The sequence below is a fragment of the Vigna unguiculata genome, chromosome 1, assembly GCF_004118075.2.
Source record: "Vigna unguiculata cultivar IT97K-499-35 chromosome 1, ASM411807v1, whole genome shotgun sequence".
NCBI classification, from domain to species: domain Eukaryota; kingdom Viridiplantae; phylum Streptophyta; class Magnoliopsida; order Fabales; family Fabaceae; genus Vigna; species Vigna unguiculata.
Genome location: NC_040279.1, coordinates 31,850,788 through 31,875,281, shown reverse-complemented (window position 1 = coordinate 31,875,281; position 24,494 = coordinate 31,850,788). Strand labels below are relative to the sequence as shown.

General features: G+C 32.3%; 2 protein-coding genes across 2 annotated transcripts; both read right to left on the bottom strand.

Annotated features, from left to right (window-relative positions):
- Positions 1-1,836: 1,836 nt before the first annotated feature.
- Positions 1,837-9,427, bottom strand: LOC114196135 (histone acetyltransferase GCN5). The gene is made up of 13 exons (XM_028086675.1): positions 8,796-9,427; positions 7,981-8,045; positions 7,030-7,110; positions 6,816-6,887; positions 6,200-6,368; positions 4,699-4,742; positions 4,425-4,524; positions 3,917-3,985; positions 3,720-3,768; positions 3,227-3,345; positions 2,926-3,019; positions 2,246-2,387; positions 1,837-2,163 (listed from the first exon to the last, which is right to left on the bottom strand). The coding sequence occupies exons 1-13, from the start codon at positions 9,420-9,422 to the stop codon at positions 2,100-2,102; spliced, it is 1,695 nt and encodes a 564-aa protein (XP_027942476.1). The 5' UTR covers positions 9,423-9,427; the 3' UTR covers positions 1,837-2,099.
- A 9,624-nt stretch (positions 9,428-19,051) lies between these two features.
- LOC114185340 lies at positions 19,052-21,524 on the bottom strand. The gene is made up of 4 exons (XM_028073011.1): positions 21,305-21,524; positions 20,494-20,980; positions 20,214-20,409; positions 19,052-20,101 (listed from the first exon to the last, which is right to left on the bottom strand). Exons 2-4 carry the CDS (start codon positions 20,893-20,895, stop codon positions 19,629-19,631), a joined length of 1,071 nt encoding a protein of 356 aa, XP_027928812.1. The 5' UTR covers positions 20,896-20,980; positions 21,305-21,524; the 3' UTR covers positions 19,052-19,628.
- Between the last annotated feature and the right edge of the window lie 2,970 nt (positions 21,525-24,494).

Below are 24,494 nucleotides of genomic sequence, written 5' to 3'. Positions count from 1 at the left end.
CATTGGTCATACTTGTGAAGAAGAAAGATGGGTCTTAGTGCTACCCGCTGCATCTTTCTTTACTGGATAACTCCTTCAGGAATTTCATGATTCTGTTATTGGGGGATATGCAAGGTTCTTTCAAACATATCAGTATTTCATTTCTCTATTTTATTGGAAAGGCTTAGAAGAGGGTGTTCGTGTTTATTTATATCCGTGACTGCCAAGTTTGTCAAATAGCTAAATCTTCTCATTCTTTACCATTTGGACTCCTCCAACCTCTTCCAATAGCAGACAAAATTTGGGAGAATATTGTCGTGGATTTCATGACAGGGTTGCCTCTGGCTAATGGGTATCTCTGCTTATCTTTGTGGTTATTGATAATTTATTCAAATATGCTCACCTTATTTCCTTGAAAATGAGGTTTACTAGTAATGTGGTTACAGAACAAATTCTTAATCTCGTTTCCAACTTACATGGTCTGCTCAGGACCGTTTTATCTTAGACAGAAACAAAAACTTCAGTAGTAACTTGTGTCACACTTATTTAAAAGTTAAGGGACCTAATTGCTTGAGTATGGCTTACCATCCTGAAACTGCATTGGGACTGATATGACTCCTTTCCCGATTGTTTATGGTCGCCAGGCTCAGCCATTGCTGTTGGATTTCGTTAGTGATGCAGCCATGTGACATTGTGTTATTGACACTAAAAACGAATCTTAACTGAGCGCAAGTTTGAATGAAGCAGTTGGCTCATAGAAAACATGATGAGTTTCATATTGTCGATTTGGTCTTCATTAAACTTCAGCCTGGCCTTCTGTACTTGTGTACTCACTGTTAAATATATACAACTCAATCTTATAAAATTAACTTATAATTTGTTTTTCAACACTCGTCACCGTCACCTGGGGGCTTCGCTGTTTTAAAGTGGAGGGTGTTGATAAAGGAAGAGCGCCATTGACTATTTAAGCGAAAGAAGAGGATGGAACCAGCCACATGGCACAAGGACTACTCATGTGGTAACAAAATTGATGCGTAGCAAATTGGAGGATTGTTGTGGATTTGGGGTTAGTCCCTTGTTTTTGTGCTCTCTCTCTCTCTCTCCATGATCCAACGTTATTTACTGACTTTTGGTTTTCTCCTCCCTTTATGTTCCTTATGAAATTACATGTACTTTATACTCTTGAAAATTTTGTTATTTCGTTATATTGAATCTAAGGGTCTTTCTTTAAAGACAATAATTTTTTAATAATTTTTTTTATAATTTGAGGTGACATTTTAAATGATTTTAAAATATATAAAAAATGAGAAAATAGAAATATACAAAGTCTCTTAAAAATACTAAGCTGTCAAAATTTAGTTATTAAATTTTTTTTTTCTTTTACTTAGAAATATCTCTGATTGTTGTCTGGCATAAAAATAAAAATAGTAATAATCTTTTTTTAATTCCAACTGAAAAGCATTTCTGATAGAAGAAAATGTGTAATTAAAGTTAACGATTGTTCATTTTCAGGTTATTTTTAATCTTTAAATTTGATCAAATGCGGGCCAGTTTTTGTAACTGTAGCATTTAATCACAACAAAATTCTAATTTTCTTAAATATCATGTTCATTTTAAAAACATAAAATCAAATTGATTTTAATCATTAACATATCAGTTTTCCCCTTTCATATTTCTTGTTAATTCTCTTAAACCGAAAACTCATATTTTCACTTTATTTATCACTTCTTTCTTCGTTTTTCTATCATTCAGTTTCTTTCCTCCCCCTTCTTCCGCTTTCAAACCCACCATTAAACAACAAATAAATATAACTAGAAAAACAAACTCGCATCGTGTAAAATGTTGACGCATTCTTAATAATAGAAACATATTGCTATGAATTAAATAAAAAAATTTAAATTTAGATACTATGAATATTTACAACAGAACATTCGGATCAGGGACCAGAACCTATTTTTCTAGCAGTGATAACACAATCCATGCACCCACCTGGGCAGCATTGGCTAGAATAACTATGAAACAACAAATTTGTTGGGACTATGAGAAAAATTAGCCTAGTCATAAACAAAATACTTCGTATGGAGTTTATTGAAGTGCCCCAACGGTCTCCATTGAAATGCCTACTGAATTTTTGAGCCAGACTGAAGACCCGCTTGTACTTTGCTTTGAAAGTGGGATTCTAACCTGCATTCAAAATCATAAATGTAAGAAACATCACAGGAAAAAAAGGGTAAACCAGGAGGTGGAAGAAAGTTCGAGCACATGCCTTGTAGCACATTTGTAATAAATGGTTTCTGGAGAATTATAGGTGCGTGCATTTGCAAACATTCTTCTGACATCGGCAACAAACATCTCAAATGTTACATAATATAGCTCTGATTCCACCCTCTTAGACATTGTCTTCAAATCTGCACTCAGAACGATTATATATATTAGACATAGAAAATAAGACTTTCCAAGGTTGTGTTCACAGATTTTGAATTGAACCAAACTAGTTCTGAACTTAACTGCAATGTAAAAAACTAAACATTTTAAGAAAATTAAACTGATCTGTTTAAAAAAATTAAACAAAACTATTCTTCTACTTGAGTTTTAAAATTCTGAATTATCCTTAACTGAAGTGTAATTCATGAGATTAAAATGTGTTTTAAAATAAGATGTTAACAAAGAATAATTCAAACAATTTGAATAGTTCAAAAATAATTCAAAGCACTTCAGTTCACCAAAGTTGTTACGCAGTTCAGTTTACTGAACAATATAGTTCAATTTAGTCAAACCTCTTTTACATGTGGAACACAAACGCACACATGAGCGGGCAGGCGTGCCCGCAGAAGAGGGCCAAAGATAAAACAAGCTCCAAATAAAACATAGCTGATGAGAGGAAATCATAAGAATGTGATTAATAAAAGTAGCAGGTACTCAATATGAAATATTTAATATACTTACCCATTGGATCTTTGATGATGTCATAATAGTCAGGGACATCCCGTGCATCAACTGGCTCCTTGAATGGCCATGCGTCGGCGTGATCAAGCATAGACTGCTCAAAAAGATAAATCCAATTATAAGAATTAATTTCTCAATCATGTGATTCTTCTGGTCTCATGCATGTTTTGACTTGCCAAGAATAAGGATCTATTCATCAATACTCTTGTGGAATTTTGCAGAGTTTCCAATGAAAATTAAATTATAACGAGTTAAATGAATGGAAATTAAACTAAATGTAAAGAACATGTAAGCAGCTTGCCTTTAGAAGTGATCGCATAAAACCAGACAAATGTTTTTGATTAGTAGTATTGTCAGTAGAGACATTTAGACTTCTGAATCGAGAATGACCCCACTGATCAGGAGTCCATCCAGCCTCTCCTGTCATTGCATTCAGTGAAACATTAATCAGGAAATTATCAAAGTACACAAAAAATAAATCATCTCACTCTAGCATATTATTGGTCAATTTTTTCCCAACACCCCCCGTTAGACAAACTAATCTATTGTCTGGACACTTGATAAGGAGGGGCACTGAAGACGAGGGGGAAAAGCAGTCAAAAGGTTAGGACCAAGCATAAGGTCTTGGACAGGAGGTGGACATTTCGTCGTACCCCATTAAGTTAGCAAAACCTAATATGAAAGGATTGACATAAAGTATCTATCTTTAGAGAGAGGTAATGCATAATTTTACACAAAGGTATAAAAAATTAATTCTTAAGTTATTTAATTCAGATTAGGAATTAAGTACTCACTCAAACCGGGGATGTCATCAATAATTTTTTTAGGAATGCCCGCTTCTTTCTGCACATCATATCAACCAGGAAGGACACTAGTTAATATTCCATCAATCAATGATTTTACTAATACAAGAAAAGAAAAGAAAAATGCGTAACTTCAGCCACGAAATGGACGACTCTCTCTAACACAGAAGTAAATAACGTGTTTGTACCTTCTGAAAATCAATTCCAGCATAGACTATGTGACAGTTTGACAGCTCTCTGATTTTTTCATCAATAGCCTACAATTATAACCAATAATGACTTAACACAACATGAATTGAGAATACAAAACAAAATGAGAAAAGAATAGGCAAACAGTCTCCACACAAGATAGAAACAAGGATAATATTGCAATTACAAATAAGGTCCCATTCTATCATAGCTCTCAGCTGCAATGTTTTCGACAGCCCCCTCCACTGCACATACTCTAGCAGTGGGTGTGCGAATGTCATAAAGAGAAAAGCCTATAACAAAAGCTGTAAAACAGAGGTCTGTTTTACCATAAAGAAAAACTAAGATCAAGTGAAACAAGCACAAACTTATACATTTGATTGAGATCTATTTTAGAAGTTTTAAGAAAAACTTCCACTAGTACATCTTACAACATGCTAATCGTAAACAGCATCTCAAATAGTGTAAAGAAAAACTAATAAAAGTAGCAAATAGAAATGATCTTACCTGTCTTTGACGACGGATCATAGTTGACAAATCAGTGTAAGGGAGCTTTGGATCTATCTTGCATTCCATCAAAATTCCTCCATCGTAATCCTTTATATAACTGAAATGACAATTGTATAAAATGAATCATCATAGATAGTATACAGCATATAAAAATAATGAATGATGAAATTATTATCTAATGAGATGTAAAAAAAATAGAATGTAACTAAAATCCTAATAATAAAATCTTTAAATGACCTTTTCCACACAAGAATATCAAGTACAATCATACCCTTGCCATCGATCTTTCTCCAAGTGAATCTCCTTTGTAAATCCCTGAAAACAAAATCAAACATCCTCAAGATATCCAAAACAGAATCCAGTGAATTCAACATGGTCATTTCACAAACTCAGCCCCTCCTAATGCACAAAAATACCATCAAGAGTATTACAAGATGAAACCAAAAAACATGATACAGATTTCTATCACTGCTATAGAGCTGCTACTGGGAATTCGCTTCTATGTCTATCAGATTTTAGACTAACTTAACAAGGAAATATAAATCTTCACGAAAGTTTCTTGAAGGAAAACTGAACTCAATGACCTCCTATGAACGAAAAAACTCAGTTGACAGACTGGCTCAACAATCATTTTCTACATTTGGGAGCAATGTTCTACAACTCAGACAGGTAGAGAGATGCTAGGTTGGTGGATTAGTAGTTCAACTGGCGGGTCACTGGTTAAAGAACATGAATAGACAGGGTGGATGCACAAACACAGAATGATCCTTCTATTACAAAATGAACACTGATGTGTGAGGAGCTGTGCACCTGAGCATGAGACTTGAAAAACTGCTGCAGTACTATGAAGGCACAAATTTGAATAATCTCAGTTCACTCATACTGGACTATATCTATACTGGCTCAATCAAATTTTACACCAGTTTAATGACATCATCAGTCAGAGCCAGGTTTTAAAATGTTGCTTGCGAGGGAGCAAGACTTTGAAAATGTATTTGTTGACCTAGTTGTATGTGTTCTATCTTGAATGAGAGGTTGGCTTCACATGAAGGAAACTTATAAAATACAGTATAGTGCGAGCTGGTCATGTCTCAGATACATGATGTATGTCTTTCTTCCTTAACTAAACCAACTAGGACTATCTATAAAATCTCCCTTGTCAGACAGTAAGATCTTTAAACCCAAATTAGGCATTTTTTATTGATACAAATACCAAAATAATACAATTCCCAAAATGTGCTCCTCTAGCCATGACAAACTTTTTTCTGTATTACAAATGGCTGCACAATCCCTATTGGCACAATCCAAGTGGGACTCAATGCCCAGGTGGCACAATCCCCCCTCAAAACCATCCGTATCCCCTCCTATATTCCCTCTCCTCACCCTCTAACAGAAAATCTCCCAGATTCACCACTCTCTCTCCTATTGCCAACTCAGCTAAAGCCGTTAGCACCCTTCCCTCTCATGTTCGTGGACCCCAATTAATGGGTTTCCACTTTTTCCTTCATACACCTCAGTAATTTTTTCTACTTGTCTCTCATTTGCTTGGGCCTAGGCCTGATTCTTATCAATTTGAAAAGTATATTGTTTTTGTATTAAGTTAGAAAAATTGCAATTAAGAAAAAAAATAGTTAAAGCGTGTTTTCAACCCAATAAATTTGTTTTTAGAAAGTAAAATATTTCTCAGATTCTTGCTATGAGGTATGACTTAATGCATAAAAGGAATAAATATCAACACAGATATTAAGGATCTTAAATATAAATAATCAAACCTGTTTGATAAAATAGCCAACAGCATTGTTGTCAGCATATGTGAGAAAATGTGTCAGCCCATCCACATCACGTGCATACTGTTTTAAGTGATTCATCAATCTGGTACCATAACCCTTTACTTGCTCATCAGCTGTAATTGCACAAAAGGCTATCTCACCAAACTTCTGGCTGTCAATCATAATGCACTTATTAATAAATAAAACCATAGATTAGCCTCAAAGGAAGTGCGTCGAGGAAGAGAAAGACTAGTTCATTCTTTTTCTATTAGCTACTGTTGGTAATAGCCATTGTAAAACAGTTCTCAGACATTAAAACAGGAAAAATAACAAATAAATGTCATAATAAATTTGAAAATTTTTAACCTGAATGAAAGAGATGATTAGTATTGAATTGATTCTTCAAAACAGTACATCAGCCTCTATAAATAAAGAACCCTAATCCTAAAGTAATGATTACAGAGAGATTTCTAGAATCTTCTAACAGCGTACTTGTAATTAATTACAATGTCCTATTGCAGTTTATCAACTATATTTTCTCCAGAATCAACATAACATGTAAATTTGAGACAAAAAATAGAGACATGCACAAGAAAAAATAATGAAAACAAATTGTTACCTAGCATATGGGCGATATGTAATGCCTCCAACAACGTGATTACGCCTTATGACCATTACAGACTTGTGGCTCCTACAAATTTATAATAAAGGATTTATGATTTTAAAGAAAAGAGGAAAGAAAAGTCAGTTCAAAAAAAAAAAACTGAAGAGAAATGGACAATTTGTATAAGAGATATCTCAATATACGTCAAACAACAGATTGCTAACATTACCTATCCATGACAAGTCGAACAATGTACTCCTTCGGCATATTGGGAAGTTGTCTAGCAAATATATTCTTCAATCCAATCAACCTAAGGAACAAATAACAAAAGCAAGAATGGAACTCATTATCATTAATGAACAATTGATAATCTTGCTAAAATTAAAATTTGCCGAGGTTTTAATCCAAAATAAATTGCCAACTCAATCTCGTTAAGCCAGTTCCAATGGTAGGTTATAATGTATATGCCGAGTAGATGTAACGGGAAGAGACTGGTGAGAGGTGTCATGGCATAATATATGTTCAATTTTACATATTAAACATATGGCTTAGGAGTTAATCTTATACTTAAAAAAGCCAAAGTAATCGTTAGATTATATCTATGTTAATGATTATTTTGTCTACTAACTCCATAAACACAAATAAACAAATTGTATGGAAAGAAATATACCAAGGTCTGTTTGGCCAACTTAGACAAGTTGTGTTTTAATATATCTTAACTTTTACTGTAAACATTCATTTCGACTTTTTATCCTTAAGTGTGGTTATTTGTTTGCCGTTTTAGAGGGCTCCCAACATCAGTTCATACTTTCCCAAACACACAATGGAAAAGGAACAACACTGGTGGATTGAAAATAAATGTTGCATTCAACTGAACTATAACCCAAAGACGCTGTAAGATATAAAACATGGAATCACATCTGTCTTCTATTATTAATTAGAATCAAATTACCCCTCAATGCCAATGAAGAATGTACGTAGTCCTTATATTTTACATTATTTTATTTTAAATTATTTGCCATCTCAAAAATAAAAAATGTTAATTTTTTAGTTATATTTTTATTAAATAAAATTACATGCTAGATAGTATAATCGTACGAGTGTATAATATATGCCAATAATGATATTGGTGACATAGTCAAAGGCGACACAATGTTAAAGGGAAACAAAAAACACATACCAAACCATATGCTCATCAACACCATCGTTTGAATGGCATACGAATTTAAGCCTTCCCGCTTCCTCCTGACAAATTTTCAATAAACAAGGTCACAACCATGAACACCTATCATCTCAAATAGTTTTTTAACAATTTATTCATCAAGATATATAAACCAATGAAAATGCACCAAATTATTAATCTAAATGTAAACAATGAAAATGCCCCAACTTATTAATCTAAATGTAAATAATGAAAATGCCCCAAATGTAAAAGACCATCACATTACATTGAACGAAATAATTATAACCATTGACAAGCGAGTAAAAATATTCATATACAGCAGGCAATGGGGCTAAAGGACGAATAATTGAACCTAAAAAATATTTAATAACTTTTTGGCTTAAATCCACTTCTACTCCCTCATAATTTAATAAACGGACATCCCTACAAAAATTTAATAACACGTTTGGTTATCCACTTCTCCAAAATTAAGCATTTTTTGTTCAAAATTATTATATCATCATCATCTAATTGCTAAAAAAATGTTGATGTGTTTTAAGAGACAACATAGGTTAAAACTTAGTTATTAAACATTGCTATTAATACGATACATGAATAAGTAAAATTGCAAACACACACTGACACCTCCATATTTCTAATTTTCCGTTAGAAATTGGATATCATAGGAATTGCTTAATTTTGATAAACTAGGATCAAATATACAGTAAAATTTCGAAATGAACCGAAATTTCACATTCACAAAAAGTATGGGATCGAACTGGATTTAAGCCTAATTTTCTTCATGAAATGGATGAATCAGACAAAGTGGTTACCTCCTTCTTGAGACTCTCTTCCCGAGCTGTATAAGCCCCACTCGTTTGCAAATTATCTGTAAAAATCTTAGTCGGGTCCTCCTTAACCACAATGCCAGGGACGGATCCAACTACCTCCATGGCACCAGCTCCGGCATTTGCGGCATCTTTTGCGCCGTCGGAGTTCTCAATTTTTACAGCGGAGTTATCAGTCTTGAGCTTGGTATTACGGGGAGCGGAGGGAGGGTTACCGAGTCTGGAGGCGGTGAAGGTGCGCATGGAGGAGTCATTGTCGTAGTCCTCCTCGTCATCGTCGACGACGGCGTCCTCGGAGTCGTCGTCTGAGTCGGAGTCGGCGCCTCGGGCGGAGATGCTCTCCAGGTCGTCATTGGAGGTGAGGGCACCGTCGCGAGTGTCGGCGGAGAAAGAGGAGGGAGGGAAGGGAGGCGCGTGGTCCTCGGACGCGCGTTTGCGCTTGTGGATTGAGGATGTGGCGGAGGCTGAGGCGGAGTGGGAAGGAGAAGGGGACTGGGAACTGCGAGAACGAAGGGGGCCTCCGCCGTGCGACTCCATGTTAGGGTTTGCTCCTTCCCTCGGAATCCGAAGATCGAAGGTACTTAGTTTCTGCCACGTAGGTTTTGTTGTCATTTACATAACAGATTTAAATGTATGATTTTGTATTTATTTATAATAACTTATAATAATATATTATCTACTATCTATTATAATTTATCAAAAGAAAAGAATATAAAATAAAATTTATTTTATTATATATTTTATAACGTTCTAAAAGTTAGTTTTCGGATCATTACAAAGGTTTAAAAAGTAAATTTGTAATAACAAAAACATATTTCTTAATATTATAATATTAAAATAAAAATTTATCGAATGACATAAATAATTAAAATATTAGCATGTGTTTAACATGATAAAAATAATGACTATATTTATTTATGTTTAACTTTTTAACATAAAGATACATAAAACTTTTATTTTTGAAAGAATATTAAAATCGTTTTAAAATTTAAAAACTAAAAACATAATTAATCATAATAATAGGAAGACAAAACAAAAGGAAAAAGTTAAAAGATTAATTGGCTAAAAATATGTTATCAATGTATTTATATTATTATTAAATGAGTCTAAAGACATACATTAAACATTCATTGATTATATGAGTTTAAAAGCACACACTAAATGAGTATATAAAAAGAATAGACAAGTTTAAGAATATATCAAATAATTATCTCCATACAGATAAAATAGAAAAGAATTAGACAAGTCTAACAATATATCTTAAACGAGTCTATCTATATATTAACTATAGAATATAACAAAAAACATTAGACTACCATTGTACACGTTTTTTTTTTTTAATTTGACATTAAGAGTTACAAATTCAGTTTTATTTATAATAAGATTTGTGTATTTGTAAAAAATAGTTAACGATGGCATATTTAATTTAAAAAAAAAAAACAAACAAACAAACAGTCCCAATTATTGAATATAAACAGATGTATCCATAATAAAATAAAATGATAGGCATATTTTAGCGTTTAGGAGTCTTGGTTAATACAATTTGAAATTAACATATCCTGACCATGCTCAAAGAAGTGGCATATACATAATAGAATGAACATAACGAGGATTAAATAAATTATTAGTAAGTACTGTGATTGTGATTTCAAATCACATACACCAAATTTTCCACATCTTGAATAAGCTTAGTAGATATACAGTCATATAATGTGAGATGATCGAAGGAATAAAGCTGCGATAGAATTTGTGACTTCATTGTATCATGCAAAAGGAAAAAAAGTAGTTGGGGCTACGAGGTCAGAGATAATTGAGAAAAAACAAAATGGAAATTGAATGATAGTGGTAGTAGAGAAAGGTAACATCAAAGAACAAATTATGTAGTTATCATTCCAAATTATACTAACAGTTTAGATAATCCTGTTCATGATGGGGCTTCCACAAAAATTTCTATGCAAATGTAGAAAGAAATTTAGGGTTGTCAAAAGTAGCACGAAGGGGAGGTGTGGTGCGATAGAAACCATTTTGGATGGAAAAAAAGAGTGGGCCAACAAAAAACTTCATTGAAAAAGAAAAGTAGAAGTTGTAAAAAGTCTCACGACTTTAGTTCTAAGGTATACTTTAAGTCTTCATCTTCTTACGACTTCACCATTTTCTGTAACATTTTAAAAAACAAACCCGTATGTATAAATCAAAAAGTAAATTGACTCATTCACGTAAATTAACCAACATCTGATAATCAGAATGCGAATTAGAATTTGCAATCTGGCAACATTTTTGAACCAGTCAAATTGACGAGTAACAAATGGGTGAAATGTAGCGGTCCATAAACTTGTTTTAAAAATAAAATAAAATGAAAAATAATTTTAAAATATTTTGATAGCATAACTTTAAACATTAACGCTTACAAATTAAACTTTAACTACTAATTTTAGTTATAATGATAACTTAACACACACACCATTTTTTCTTTGCCAGTTTGACTACACTAGTTCATGCTAGAAGTCATGCTAATGTTTTTAAACCCTCGCTGTTGATGGTGTTTTATGTTAAAAAGATAACAAATTTTAGGAGTATTACTTATGTCAAATTATCTAATGACACAACTTGATCCAATCCAACTTAATGATATCAAATTGAGTTTCATTTATGCTCGAGTAAATTCCAACACAACTTAAATTAACTCACTTTTATATGAATTGAATTGGGTGTTTAGTACAAGTGAGATGTGATTTAATTTGAGACTTACTTTTACACTTGTGTTTTATTGTACACAAGTTGGATTCTATTTTTATTTTGTCTTAAATTAATTTAGACAATTTAATATGATTTAATTAATTATTTTTTTAAAGATTATATATTTTTTTAATTAATTTGATGCTTGAAAAAGTAAAACTTATAATTTTATCAAAATGTAAAGTCTTTCAAACCAATTAGAACTATCCAATCAAACTCACTCAAAAAATGAAGTAAATTTTTTTTATTATTTAAATTTATTCTGATTTTGGTGAAAAACTATTGAATAGACATGGACAATGTTTAATTTTTTAAATTGAATATAGAAAAAATAAGCACTTAGATATCTGTCTTTTTTTCTTTATACATATCCTAATATTTGTCTGGTTCTCAAAGTCATTGTTATTTTAAACTATTAAAACAATTTAATTTGTTAGATAATTAAAAAAAAACTTTATTTATAGTTTCATAACTTATTTTTTGGGACATACACGTAAATAGTTGTATTTTTTTGCTATAACTATATGAAATCATTATTTTATATTTCTATTTTATAGTTATATAATTATCACTTTTTTATATTTAATACGTGAGAAAAGAAAATGTATATATTTCTGATATTGAACACTTATAATATATATCATGTTTTTTTTTTTGGTAAAAGATTATTTAATTAATATTTGAAGTAATAATGAATTATAAGTCATTTTTTTCTTAGGAAAATGATTGTGCAAACTTGTAAATTTAGGAATTGGTAAAAAAGATTAGAGTTTTAGATGGTTGATTCCCTCCTTGCAGTCATTTGTTTATATATATTTTTTTATAGCAGGTGTGAACTTTCTTTTTTCTATTTCGTTTAATTCTTTCTCATGGAAATTTTTTTAAGTCTTTGCATGAGTATGGTTTAGTCTCCTACTATGTTTTTGTTTTCCTTTTAATAAATGATTTCATGTACTTAATGACAAATAATCGTTGAATTATAAAGTTATACTTGACAAAGATGCATATCATATTATATATTATATGTAGAGAGGTTTACTAATAGATTTGTTCAAATCATACCGAAAGGTAGATTCCCCTATAAACCTATATATGGTACTTATAAATATTTATCATAAGACTCAATTGTACTAGGAGTGGAAATGCGGGCTGGCCCGGTCTGTATAAGGCCCGCATAATGCGAACTGGCCCGTTCCGCCCCGCATATTTATGCGAGTTGAAAATACTGGTCCGTCCCACATATTCTTTGGTTCGCGGGCTTGCTTTTTTTTTAAATTTTTATGATAAAATTTTCAATGTTTAAAAATTGGGAAACTTTAAGAAGTTTACAAAATTAAGTAAAGACTTTGGAGAATTAGATGATAAATTGATAATTCAACATTTTCATCATATTCATATTATGACATACACAATGTATTCTTTAAAATTTAGCACATTAAAAATTACATAATACTTATCTTTTCCAGTTATACAAGAATTTGAAATGTTAATGCAAGAGTCCATAAAAGAAGTAATTAGTATACATAAGTGCAAGTTTTTTTTTTTTAATTTTATGTAGGCTTGCGGGCCGGCCCGTGCAAACCTGTGGGCTCAATATCCTGGCCCGCCTTGCGTTTTTTTTACGGGCCTGCAGGCCGGACCCTAATTGTCATCCCTAAATTGTACAAAATTAAGGGAGAGATACGTTCCCACACACAATCCCATAACACTAGTGCAGAATTCTCATTTTACCTCGCCTTATATGCCTCTGTTGGCCAGGAACCGAAGCATATAATGGCACGGTGCCATTTTTGCAATTACAGCCAAGTTTTAGGCTTCGGTTCTCCAAATACCCGAAGCCAAAGATGGGTATAGGCCGCGGTTCGTTCAAAATCGGTGCCAAAGAGGTGTTTAGGCCTCGGTCCATCAGGACCCGAAGCCAAAAAGTGGTTGGAAGTCAGGGTATAGGCCTCGGTCCAAGGCGAACCAGTGCCAAAAGGGGTCAATGGCTTCGGTTCTTCTAACAACCGAAGCCATAGGGTTTATTTAGGGTTCAAAAATCGCGAACCTTCTTCTTCCTCCCCGCGCCAGCCTTTGCAACTCTCTCTCTCTCTGCTGCCTCTCTCCGCTGCACCACAATTAATCTGAGGTTCATAAACATCTATGTAGAACAATCCACCAACCAAATTCCACGTGTCCAAAGCATATCCAACAATGCTTCCCACTGCACTTGATGATTACAGTTTCAAAACCATTGCTTTATGGTGACAGAGTGAGGTTTCATCAAAAAATGGTGGCACCCATTGCTGTTTCTTCTCCAAAGTCCACGCTTTTGCAGAACCCCGTCTATTTGGGTGACTCATCTTCAAGTTTTTTTGGGGGATCTTTGAAGGGTCTTTGCTTGCATCTGAAACCAAGGCCACAAAGAAGAGACTTTTCCAATTTGGCTGTGACTTCTGCTTCTGCCACCCCAAGTGTCGCAAAGAGCAATTCTGGTGGCAGGATTTACTTCAACATCACTGGATTTCCTTTAGCTGCTGCTGCTGGCTCCCCCACCGCGCCGCCTGAGGCCACTGAGGAGGTCCTCCTCCGCATCCCTGGTGCGATCCTCAACCTCGTTGATAAGGACTACAACGTCGAGCTTGCGTGCGGTGATTTTTTCGTCATCCGCCTCCGGCAGGGAGACAACGTTGTCGCCGCGTACGCGCGCGTCGCCGAAGAGATCCAATGGCCTCGGGTTCCATTGAACCGAGGCAGAAGGGGCCTTTATGGCTTCGGTTCTTAACCGAGGCCAAAAGCTATGCTCTTTTGGCCTCGCCCCAATATGCTTCGGTTCCCGAACCGGTGCAAAATATTAGAAACAACCGCTGCCAAAGGTCTTTCCTGCACTGGTGTAAAGTTACATGATAATAAATTCAACGAATATGAAAATATGATCATTCTTAATAAAAATTTACAATTGTTTTGAATAAAAACCAAAGGCAGTAGGTACTCATAATAAAATGAAAGGAACATCTATAATAATATATAAATACGATATTTTATTTTTCTTTCTTTATATTTTAATTCTATTCTTAATTAATATTTAAAAAATTAATTACTTGATAAATAATTTATCTTTAATCGTTGTTCTAAAAATATTTTTTGTTTTTAATTGATATTATTTTTTAATTTTATATTTAACAACTATTTTAAAATTAATTATATATTTTTTATTAATCTTAATTTAAATTTATATTTAAAATTAATTATATATTTTTTATTAATCTTAATTTAAATTTATATAAAAGTTAAAAAAGACACAAGACGTGCCTTTATTTTCGCTTATTTGTGATAAAGCAGAACCTAACAAATGTTAAGGATGACAAAAAATGGATTGTAAGAGTTTGAACATTAGATCTCCATTCTCAAAATGATAAATCATTCTTATTAAGGGAAATGAAAATTTTTGTCATGCTCATATACAATAATCTAACTCGTTTATTATATATATATATATATATATATATATATATATATATATATATATATATAAAAGAAGATTCCATGCCACTTTATTTCATGACACTGTTTCTGTTTATCTCAATTGCATTAACCTCAACAACATCTCTTTGTGGAGAGCAAGATGAGTCATTTGTTCTTTGATTGTAAAGTTGTCTCTAAAATCTGGAACATGTGCAACAATTGGGTAAGGATCTTGAATGTTCACTATAATCAGCCTTGCGAAAGCTTTCTACATTTCCATGTATTGAAACTCAACCATAAAGGGAATGATATTTGGAAAGGGGTATGGGTGGTTGTCATGTGGAGTATATGGAAACATAGGAATAATGTTGTGTTTAGCAACGCCATATCTGATATAGAAGAAATATTTTGTATGGCTCAACTAAGAATGTGGGCATGGATGAAACATAAAAGCACTAAGGTAAGCTTCTTTTTTTCGGATTGGTGCATGTGTCCTATACACTACATCAGATCTATAACATAACAAACCATATAAATATTTGACTACAAAGGTAAGAACATTTGTAGGGTGGGTGGTTAGATGGAAGGTGGGAGGGAGGGGGAGGGGTTGAATTTTAACAAATATATTCCAGGTTTGTTTGGATACATGTGTGGATATAAAGGGCAGAAGGGACTGGAAGAATGGGCAATCGAAAACTACCCATAACAAGGAGAAGGCATGCTATTACAATGTCAAAGGGTGATTGCTAAAACACTCATAACTGGGATGAACACATGTCGAAGGCATAATTAGGAAAACAACAAGCAATGAACGAGGGATATTGATGCAACGGAAGAAATATGCAATGTGTTTCCAAGAGCACCCTGTGAAACCTCTATATGGAAACAAAGACAGTTGAATAATTTGATCAAAGTCCTGGAATCATAGCTAAGAGAAAGTGATGAATGGTAAACCAACCACAGAATTATAGTTGTGAAAAGATGTAGGGAGTATAGCAACACAATTCTTGTATGCTCTATTGAATATGCTTCCCTAGCAATGCACACATAAATCTATATCGCTTTAAGAGTTATAGATGTGATAGAAACACCTTCATTTGTTTGGTTGGTAGGGATCTTTGATACCAAATGTACATGTCATTAATCTTGATATATAAAGATAAAATGACTGGGAACACTTTATATATATTTTTTGTATACGGATCGGAGTATCCCAAATACTCCACTATACATATAAATACTTATATTTTGCTGATAAAAAAAAATAATCTTTAGGTTTTCCTTTTACTGTGCCTTCGTATATTCTCATTCTTCCCACATCTCCATATCCATGTCAGATATATATATATATATTTTGCACTTTACTATTCTTCCTTTATCACTCCCACTGATAATATAATATCAGTATTTCTTAATGCTCCTAAATGAAATATATGATTACCAAATGAAATAAAATAACTGAAAGGAAATTGAATAAAACTATGATTTCTTTACCTTTATACTTTTTAATAAGATAATACTCTCTTTTTTTCTTTTTCTTTTTCCTAAAAAGAGGATAAGTACATTTAACCAAGTGGAGAACCCTTATATTTTTATATTACAGACTATTGAACAGATTTGGTCAAATTGGGCGCCCACCTTCTTGACCAAAACAAAATAACTATCAAAATATTATAATTCGCATATTTTTTAATTAGTTAATAAATATATAATTCTTGTATTTTCCTACTTCTTGTTAAAAACTTGAAATTCCAACTTTCACAAATAATATTTATCAATTGAGACTTCACTTTCTTTCATAACCATAATAATATGTTGAATTTTTTATTCAGATTTGTAACTCAATTAAAACATGTATTCCATTCCATCTCTTCGTCGCTACTTCAATCTCTACAACCAAATATTGAATTCAAATAAACATACCTAATACATCATCTACAATGTGTTTTTAGAACCATTTTTTAATAAATATGAACTTCTTCAAACAATTCTCTCCCATTAAAATATCTTACTAATACCCATAATATTATACATGGTATCTCACTAATTTTTTCTTTACGTTTTTGCATTGAAACATAAAAAGTCCACCATTTCAGGTCTAATGCATTATTATTGATCCAAATAATATATAAAGCAACATGTTTCCAAATTATTAAAATACATTCTCTTACCAAACAATTCTTTTTTAAATAGAGTTATAATATTTGTTTTTTTCCTAGCACACTTAAACAAAAATTATACAATGTATCTTTCAAAATTTTGAAAATACAAGTATAATTAAACATTTCTTAAAGGACTATTCTACTTTCTATAATCTATTATTATACTAGAAATTTAAGACGTTATAAGTTATTATTATTATTATTTTTACATAGAACAATAACAATCATAACACGAATTTTGTCAAGTATGACTCTAAAGAATCTGTAAATCTTGTTTTACAAGCAAATAAGCTGCCACCACATTATTAAAAGGTTACTAAAGAAAATATTTGTAGCTTGGCACATGCACGCACAGATATATTAATTGTATGGTTGGTTTAGTTAGATTTATTGAATTTGAAATCTATAAACCTATTGCCGTACTCAATTTCAATTACATTCACTAAATAAAATTCAACATGATTAAAATGTCAACCCAAAATAAAATATGATTTCTGTATAACCTAGATATTTCCTCTTCCTACTGTTAGTACTATGTTCAAAACCCATGCATTGACTTTGAGTATTTAAATTATGGTTTTTTTTTTATGTTTTTATCCATTATGCCATTCATTAATGATAAATTGCAATAAAATAATTAAAGCAATAAATTACTGAAAGCTGAGTCCAATCCATGGCACTACGTGTATCTTCAGAACTAAGCAAGGTGCCTCAAAACGACAAAATAGGGTTGAATCAGCAAATACTTTGATTAAAAATGAAGAAATGGGCTCAGGAAGAAAAAACCAAGGGCATATTTGAAGGTAAAAAAAATCGGCAATGCTTTGTTTGACTTGATGATAATAGAGAAAAAAATAAAAAAATAAAAAATTGAAAGAATATGGCCACGTGGTTCTTACCTTCGAGCAGAAATATAAAAAAAATCAAATTTTTGAATGAGACAAGTTCTTACAATTTAATCTAAATAGATATATCTTCTTCTTACATATTTGAGAACATTGGTACATTTACATTTAAAATCCTTTACAACTGTATTATTTAAAAAAAAAATAGTATAATAGTATCTCCTCATTTATAATTCATTATTATATACCTTTATTATCACAAATTATCTCTTCATGTTTATCAACTCGTACACTCCAACACTCCACATCGAGCTTCTGCTCCCAATAACGTTGTTCACGGTACGGTAACTTAGTGGTACACTCCACATCTAGCTTTTAGCTTCTGTGTCCCAACAGCGTTATTCATTGAAAAATTAAATGGATTGACCAATTTAATAATGAATGGATCCACCTTAATACACGGTGCTAATTAAGGACTAAGACTTACCTATACTCTGTTAATTACCAAAAAAAATAATTACTGTATTCTTTGAATAATATATTATTTTTAACATCAATTATAGTTATTTTAATAAAAGAAAATCCAATCATTTAGTCATCAAATAAATATTAATTATTATATTTATCTATTATAATGAAAAAAAATAAAAAAATACATAATTCTATAACTAATATTTAATCATTATATGTTATTTGTCCAGATAATAATAATAACAGTTTCATGACTGAATATGGTTTATTACCAAAAAAAAAGAAGAAAAAGGGTACACTGCTGCAGGACTAATGGTAGCCATACCTAGTTTCTAGATACCGACAACATTATCAGAGAAACCAAGTCATCCTACTGCACAATTCCCGGTGAGAGAATGAATAGCATTTTATGATGTCATCCCCTTGAACAAAACTCAATACTCAATTGTTTACTAATATTTGCTATGTGAAAAAGAAATCCTGACGTTTTTGCAGAAAGTGAGGATGATGAATACGTGGAAGCATCCTGTGCACAGACATAAAATTTTTCTAAAAGTAAAACAAGAGAGAGAGAGTGAGAGTATCTTCCATTTACAACCCATTGTCCTTGCATTTTTTGGGAGTGTACAATTGAATGATTTTAAAGATTGCATTACAAAATACTCTATCTTCTTCACATATTTTAGTGTGTTTGAAGGCATCTACAGTGGCAGCAGATTTGTTTGTCAAGTCCATCACTTCCTCTTCAAGGAAAGAATCAGAATCAAGCTTCAAACAAGGAGTAACTTACAAATGTTCTATCATTTTATCAAGACTCCCAATCTCTTCCTTCAACCCACCGAATCAAATTCAAAATAATTTGTCGGAATAGAAGATAATTCAAGCCAAGCAACCAAAAAACAAAAAGAAGCAATCCACTAAAATTATCAAATAAGTAAAGAATCAACTTCTCACAATCTCTCAAATAGCTGACAATATAATTCTTTAACCTTTACTTCTTATTCCTGTCACTAAAAATCCATCCCTTACAATAAAAAGCAGAAGGGCACAGAGTTGTCATAGTAAAACTACTTACACAGCCTTTTAGAATCCTCACTCTGAAAACGTTATATGAAACAAAAAGCCCAAAAAGTAAACAAAAAAATAAAAGATAAAAAAAATCACGGTTTTTCATGGAACACAGCTGCCAAACCGGACTGTGAGCTCTTTGGTTTTATCTCCAGTGGCTTCTGAACCACCAATTTTGACTTTGATTTTTCATCATCTTCACGGGAAGTTTCGCATGCAGCAGCAGTTAACAACAACGCTTCCGCAAGCTGCTTTTTCTCTTCGGTCTCCTCTTTGACTCCACGCGAGCATGTGTAGGGGGAGAGCCATTTGGCTTTGACGTATTCCGCTTTTCTCCACGGCGGAACATGCATGCACCTTTTCTTCAGACTCAGTTTCGCCGCCTCCGAAGCGATTGCCACGATGCTCTGCAACCGGTCGCACGTGCCGACGAACACGTAAGGAAGAGTATGGAGGATCGCTTTGTATGTCTTGGTGGGTCGAGCAATCTCGAATTCTGATCTGAAGTCAACGTCAACCACCACCCGCTCCTTTCCCATTATCACATCAATGTATTCATATTCACCTGCACAAATCAATTAATTTATCAGCAAGACCCTAAATTAGAATTTCGTGTTTGTTTGAACGATTAATTCCTTAAGCCATATTTTCCAAACAGAGAGAGAGAGTGTGTGTACCGGCAGGGCAAAACGTTGATTTTTCCCAGCGAGATTTGCATACAGAAGCGTCGTATCCGAGAGCCAACAACCCTTCAGTGACGATCTTTCTGCAACAACCGTCCTTGCGTTTGCACGTTGCCTTGTTCTTCTCAATGATCTTTGTAGTGTCCGCTAGCAAATTCCTCTCATACACACTCGCACATGCCACCAAACCCTACCAAATAACACAAAAAAGCAACATAAGGAAAACGGATTGCGCAGGGGAAAAATAAATTACAGAGCAATTAATTCAAAATACCTTGAGGATTTCCTGTGTTTCACCAGAGGAAGAATAACTCGAGTCGCTAAAACTACCAAACGCTTGCGTTTCGGCGTCAGAGCTATCCTCGAAGCTGTTGTAGCGGTTACGCGCGCATTTCACGGCAGCGGAATGCTTCTCGTGATTCTCCTCCATGAAACTCTGCACCATCTTCGCCAGACACGCTGAGCTAGGTTCGAAATCAGCGAAACCATCTTTGCCGGAACGCGGCAGCTCCTCGGCCACGATCTTCTCTGCCGCCGAATTGCGGAGGACGCCAGAGAACTGGCGCTCCAAGAGTCGCTTCAGCCGCGACTTCATCACTGGCTTCACCGGCTCAAGCCGAATGGCCTCCTCGTGAACGGGCGAATCAATTGGCTGAATCTTCATTGTGAAAGGCATGATGACGATATATGACTGTGTTTCGGAACACAACTAGTTTCTCTCGAGTTTCAATTCTCCCTCTCGTTCATTTCCGAAGCACGAACTTGATTTTAAATTGGGAGTCAGAACAGATAAAAATACTAATCTATATAATCTATTTGAAAGCTAATTAAATCTTTGAAACTGAAACTCTGCAGAAGCTGGACCGCTATTTTGGATTTCAATGTGCACAAACAACTTTGCAGTAAGTTGACTAGAAACTGCAGATTTTAGCTAAATGAGAGATACAACAATTATGATATGTAATAAATGCTTTTCTGGCAGAACAGTCTTCGTTCTAATTTGTTTGAATTATTTCAAAAGGGACGATAATAGAATAACTAATAAACTCTCGGCAAGTTAAATCGCTTTTGCTTAGGGTTTCTACCAGATAAGAAGGTTGGGGCTTCCAAACAAGCGATGGCTGTTATTCTTTAGGAAATCGAGATCAGCAGCCGGAGCATCCATAATCTCCGGTGAGTGGCTGAAATTTTCCGATGATAGTGGCGGCGGCGACAACGGAGAGTGGAGAGAGAGTGTTGATTGATCTTTTGTTTGTTTGTTTGGCAGTGGAGCGGTGAGGAAGGACAGGATAAGGAGCGGATCAGAAGGGATGGTGTATTTAAAAGCAAACGACGAGAGAAGGGTAAAGATGCCACGTGTGTGTCTTCCACGTGGCGGATTATGATGCTGAATTCCAGAAATACCCTCCTCATTTCCTATTGGTTCGCGGTCACGACGGTGGCATGAGATGAGACAAACTGCGTGCAAAAATCTTCATCCTTTCGGGGTTATTTTGGGTATGGACGTTGAAGCGCGTGAATCTGATATGACGAAAATACCCTTACTAAATTGCAAAAGGATAAGTTTATTTAGCATAGAATTAGGTCCAGGAGGAAAAGAAGTGAAAGGGTGATTTTGTCCTGTGAATTAACGATGCGTCTGAAGCAGTAGTTAGAGTTAATGGATTGACCAAATTAACCCATGTCGTCACTAGTTTGGTTGGTTTAATGTCGATTTCAAGTTTATGAATTTTTTGACAGTTATACAGAAAATGTCATAAAGAGTGTCTTGTCCCGAGGTCACTTACATGATAAAATAATTTAAAACAATATTCTCATTTATTATGAAATAAAAGAAATATCAGCTAGTTGGTGCAATAGTTTTTGTGATATTATTTAAATGTTACATCAAACAATAGAGAATTATTAGGTTAATCTTTAACTTGCTTAACCTGCATTATCTGTGTACACACACACAACATATAAAAGAAGAATTAGGTTATTCAAAATTAATTATTTTTTGTCTCAATTCTTTTAATAGTAACAACTAGCAATACAAATGAATGCTTGGAATAAAAATAAATAAACGAGTTTAAACAATTAAGTATTTATTTGTCGGTGAGTTAATGTTATTTAAAAGTGAAAATATTCATTGCAAAATTTGAAAGGTACTATTATGTCTTTTTATGATAATTAAATGCTTATTTGTCCGTGAGTTTCAACGTCATTTAAGAATGAAAGTATGTACGAAAATTTTAAAACAAAAATTAAGTATTAAGCTTTTTATGTTCTTTATTTTCTCTAACCGTCGATTTTCTTTCAGTTCAACATTTAACCTGCTCTCATATTATGTCCGAAATTCTTTCATTTTGTTTCTTTCTTTTGTTCTTCCTCTCCTTTATCAATTTTACAAGACACATCAAATTTCATAATCAACGTAACATTTTCATCTCAACAAACATAACATATTTTTTTTATTCTTATTTAAGCACTTGTTTTTGTTAGGACCTAATTTATTTCCTTGTTCGTATACAACACGTATCTCTAATGGTTGCATCACTGGTTTGAATAACACTTACGGTATCATTACAAAGTCTCAATAAGATATTTCATTTTTAAAGCGAAAATAACAATACTAACAATACGTGGTAAATATGAATTTTTAGAATAAAAACTAAATTAAAAACAATCAAATTTTCATTTGCGGGTGAAATTTTAAATAAATGAGTATGAAAGTAATTTCACACTTTTCTCTATGTTTTTTCAATACTTAATTTTCAATCAACCATTTGCACATTTCTCGCACTTTCTTTCCTTTCATGTCTCCATTTATTTTCCTTTTTCTGATTTCTATTTGAGATTAACCAAACTTTATCATCGGTTCGAAGGTCTTCCTCTAAACTAACTAGAACATTTTTAAATTTTTTTTTTACCAGAATTTGCTTTATTTTGTCGGTGACAGGTGACACCTAAGTCTCTAAGGATTTTATTTTATGCAGACTATTTTAAATAAAATCTTACATAAAAAAACTTCATCGCGAATTCTATTCAATACCTTTTATTTTTTAAATATGAAAATAACAATTAAAAGGTTTAAATATACTTTTTAATTCTTTGAATTTAATTTTTATGAAAGACTTTTTACTTTTAGTTCTTTCAAAATTAAAACTGGTTACCTTTTTTTATCATAGTTATCTGACTCTTGTTTAGAGCTGACGTATCCTGAAAAAAAAAATCTAAGTGATAATTTCATTTATACGAAAATGTTATCTTTTAATTGATAATTTTATTCATTAACAAACAAAACTTGTTTATTCACTTATTTACCATCACAAATAATTAAATCGTTTTTATTTTATTTGTAGATAATTATATATATTTTTTAAATAACGGTTACATAAAATTTCTTGATATTATTCTTTTAAAAACAGTTTATTTATTTAATAGAATACATAAACAGTTTATTTTATTTTTAAATAATTAAATAATTAATCTTTTTAAAATTATTTTTAAATATTACATGTGTATTTTAAATTGTATTATTTTTCTATTTTCAATTAATTATTCATAAAAATAATAGAATTTTTTTTCAATGTAATAAAGTGTAATATAATGTCTGTATTTAGTATATTAAAAAACTATTTAATTATATTTGTATTTGTTTATTTGTCTTAATTTAGTTGCACTATTAATAAAAGTATCAACTAAATTCCTCGTTTGTATTTGTCGTAAATAGACACATTATTGTGTTTTGAATAATTGAGAGACTTAATTAAATTTAAAAAATTCACATTAATATATTTTTTAAATTGAGAGACTTGGTTGAACTTTCTGTTAATAAAGGAATAAAATGGATTAAAACAAATAAATAATAGGGAAAAAAAGTAATCAAGTAACATAATTTTTTTATTAAATATATCTTTTATATATTCTAAAACTGATGCCACAACTAAATTAGTTCTTTAAAAATTCAAAAGAGTAAAAGCAAAAAAATAAATTAAAAGATATCACATTGAAATTTATATATTTTACAATAACCAAAAATAACAATTTCAAACCTTATAAACAAATTATAAAATAAAAATTAAGACAAACTCGTTTTATAAAGAATAAAAATATATTTAAGTTTAAAAACAATTATTGTTTAAAACAAATAAAAAGTGTGAAAATATAAAAGAATTAATAAGTGAGAAAATTTTAATATAAAAAATGGATACAACTAATTGCATGATACTAAACTCAAGTTAGAGGTAACTGAGTGCAGAGAGTTAAGCACTAAGTTAAACAGACGTGTAG

Bases quoted from the DNA above. Each gene is read 5' to 3' on its own strand.
- LOC114196135 (XM_028086675.1), bottom strand. From the start codon at position 9,422: ATGACAACAAAACCTACGTGGCAGAAACTAAGTACCTTCGATCTTCGG. The intron at 3,769-3,916 runs GTACAAACACGT...TATGATGTGCAG, and splicing joins CTGGAATTGATTTTCAGAAG to AAAGAAGCGGGCATTCCTAA. The intron at 2,388-2,925 runs GTAAGTATATTA...TTCTGAGTGCAG, and splicing joins CATCATCAAAGATCCAATGG to ATTTGAAGACAATGTCTAAG.
- LOC114185340 (XM_028073011.1), bottom strand. From the start codon at position 20,895: ATGCCTTTCACAATGAAGATTCAGCCAATTGATTCGCCCGTTCACGAG. The intron at 20,410-20,493 runs GTATTTTGAATT...GTTATTTGGTAG, and splicing joins AAACACAGGAAATCCTCAAG to GGTTTGGTGGCATGTGCGAG. The intron at 20,102-20,213 runs GTACACACACTC...TGATTTGTGCAG, and splicing joins ATCAACGTTTTGCCCTGCCG to GTGAATATGAATACATTGAT.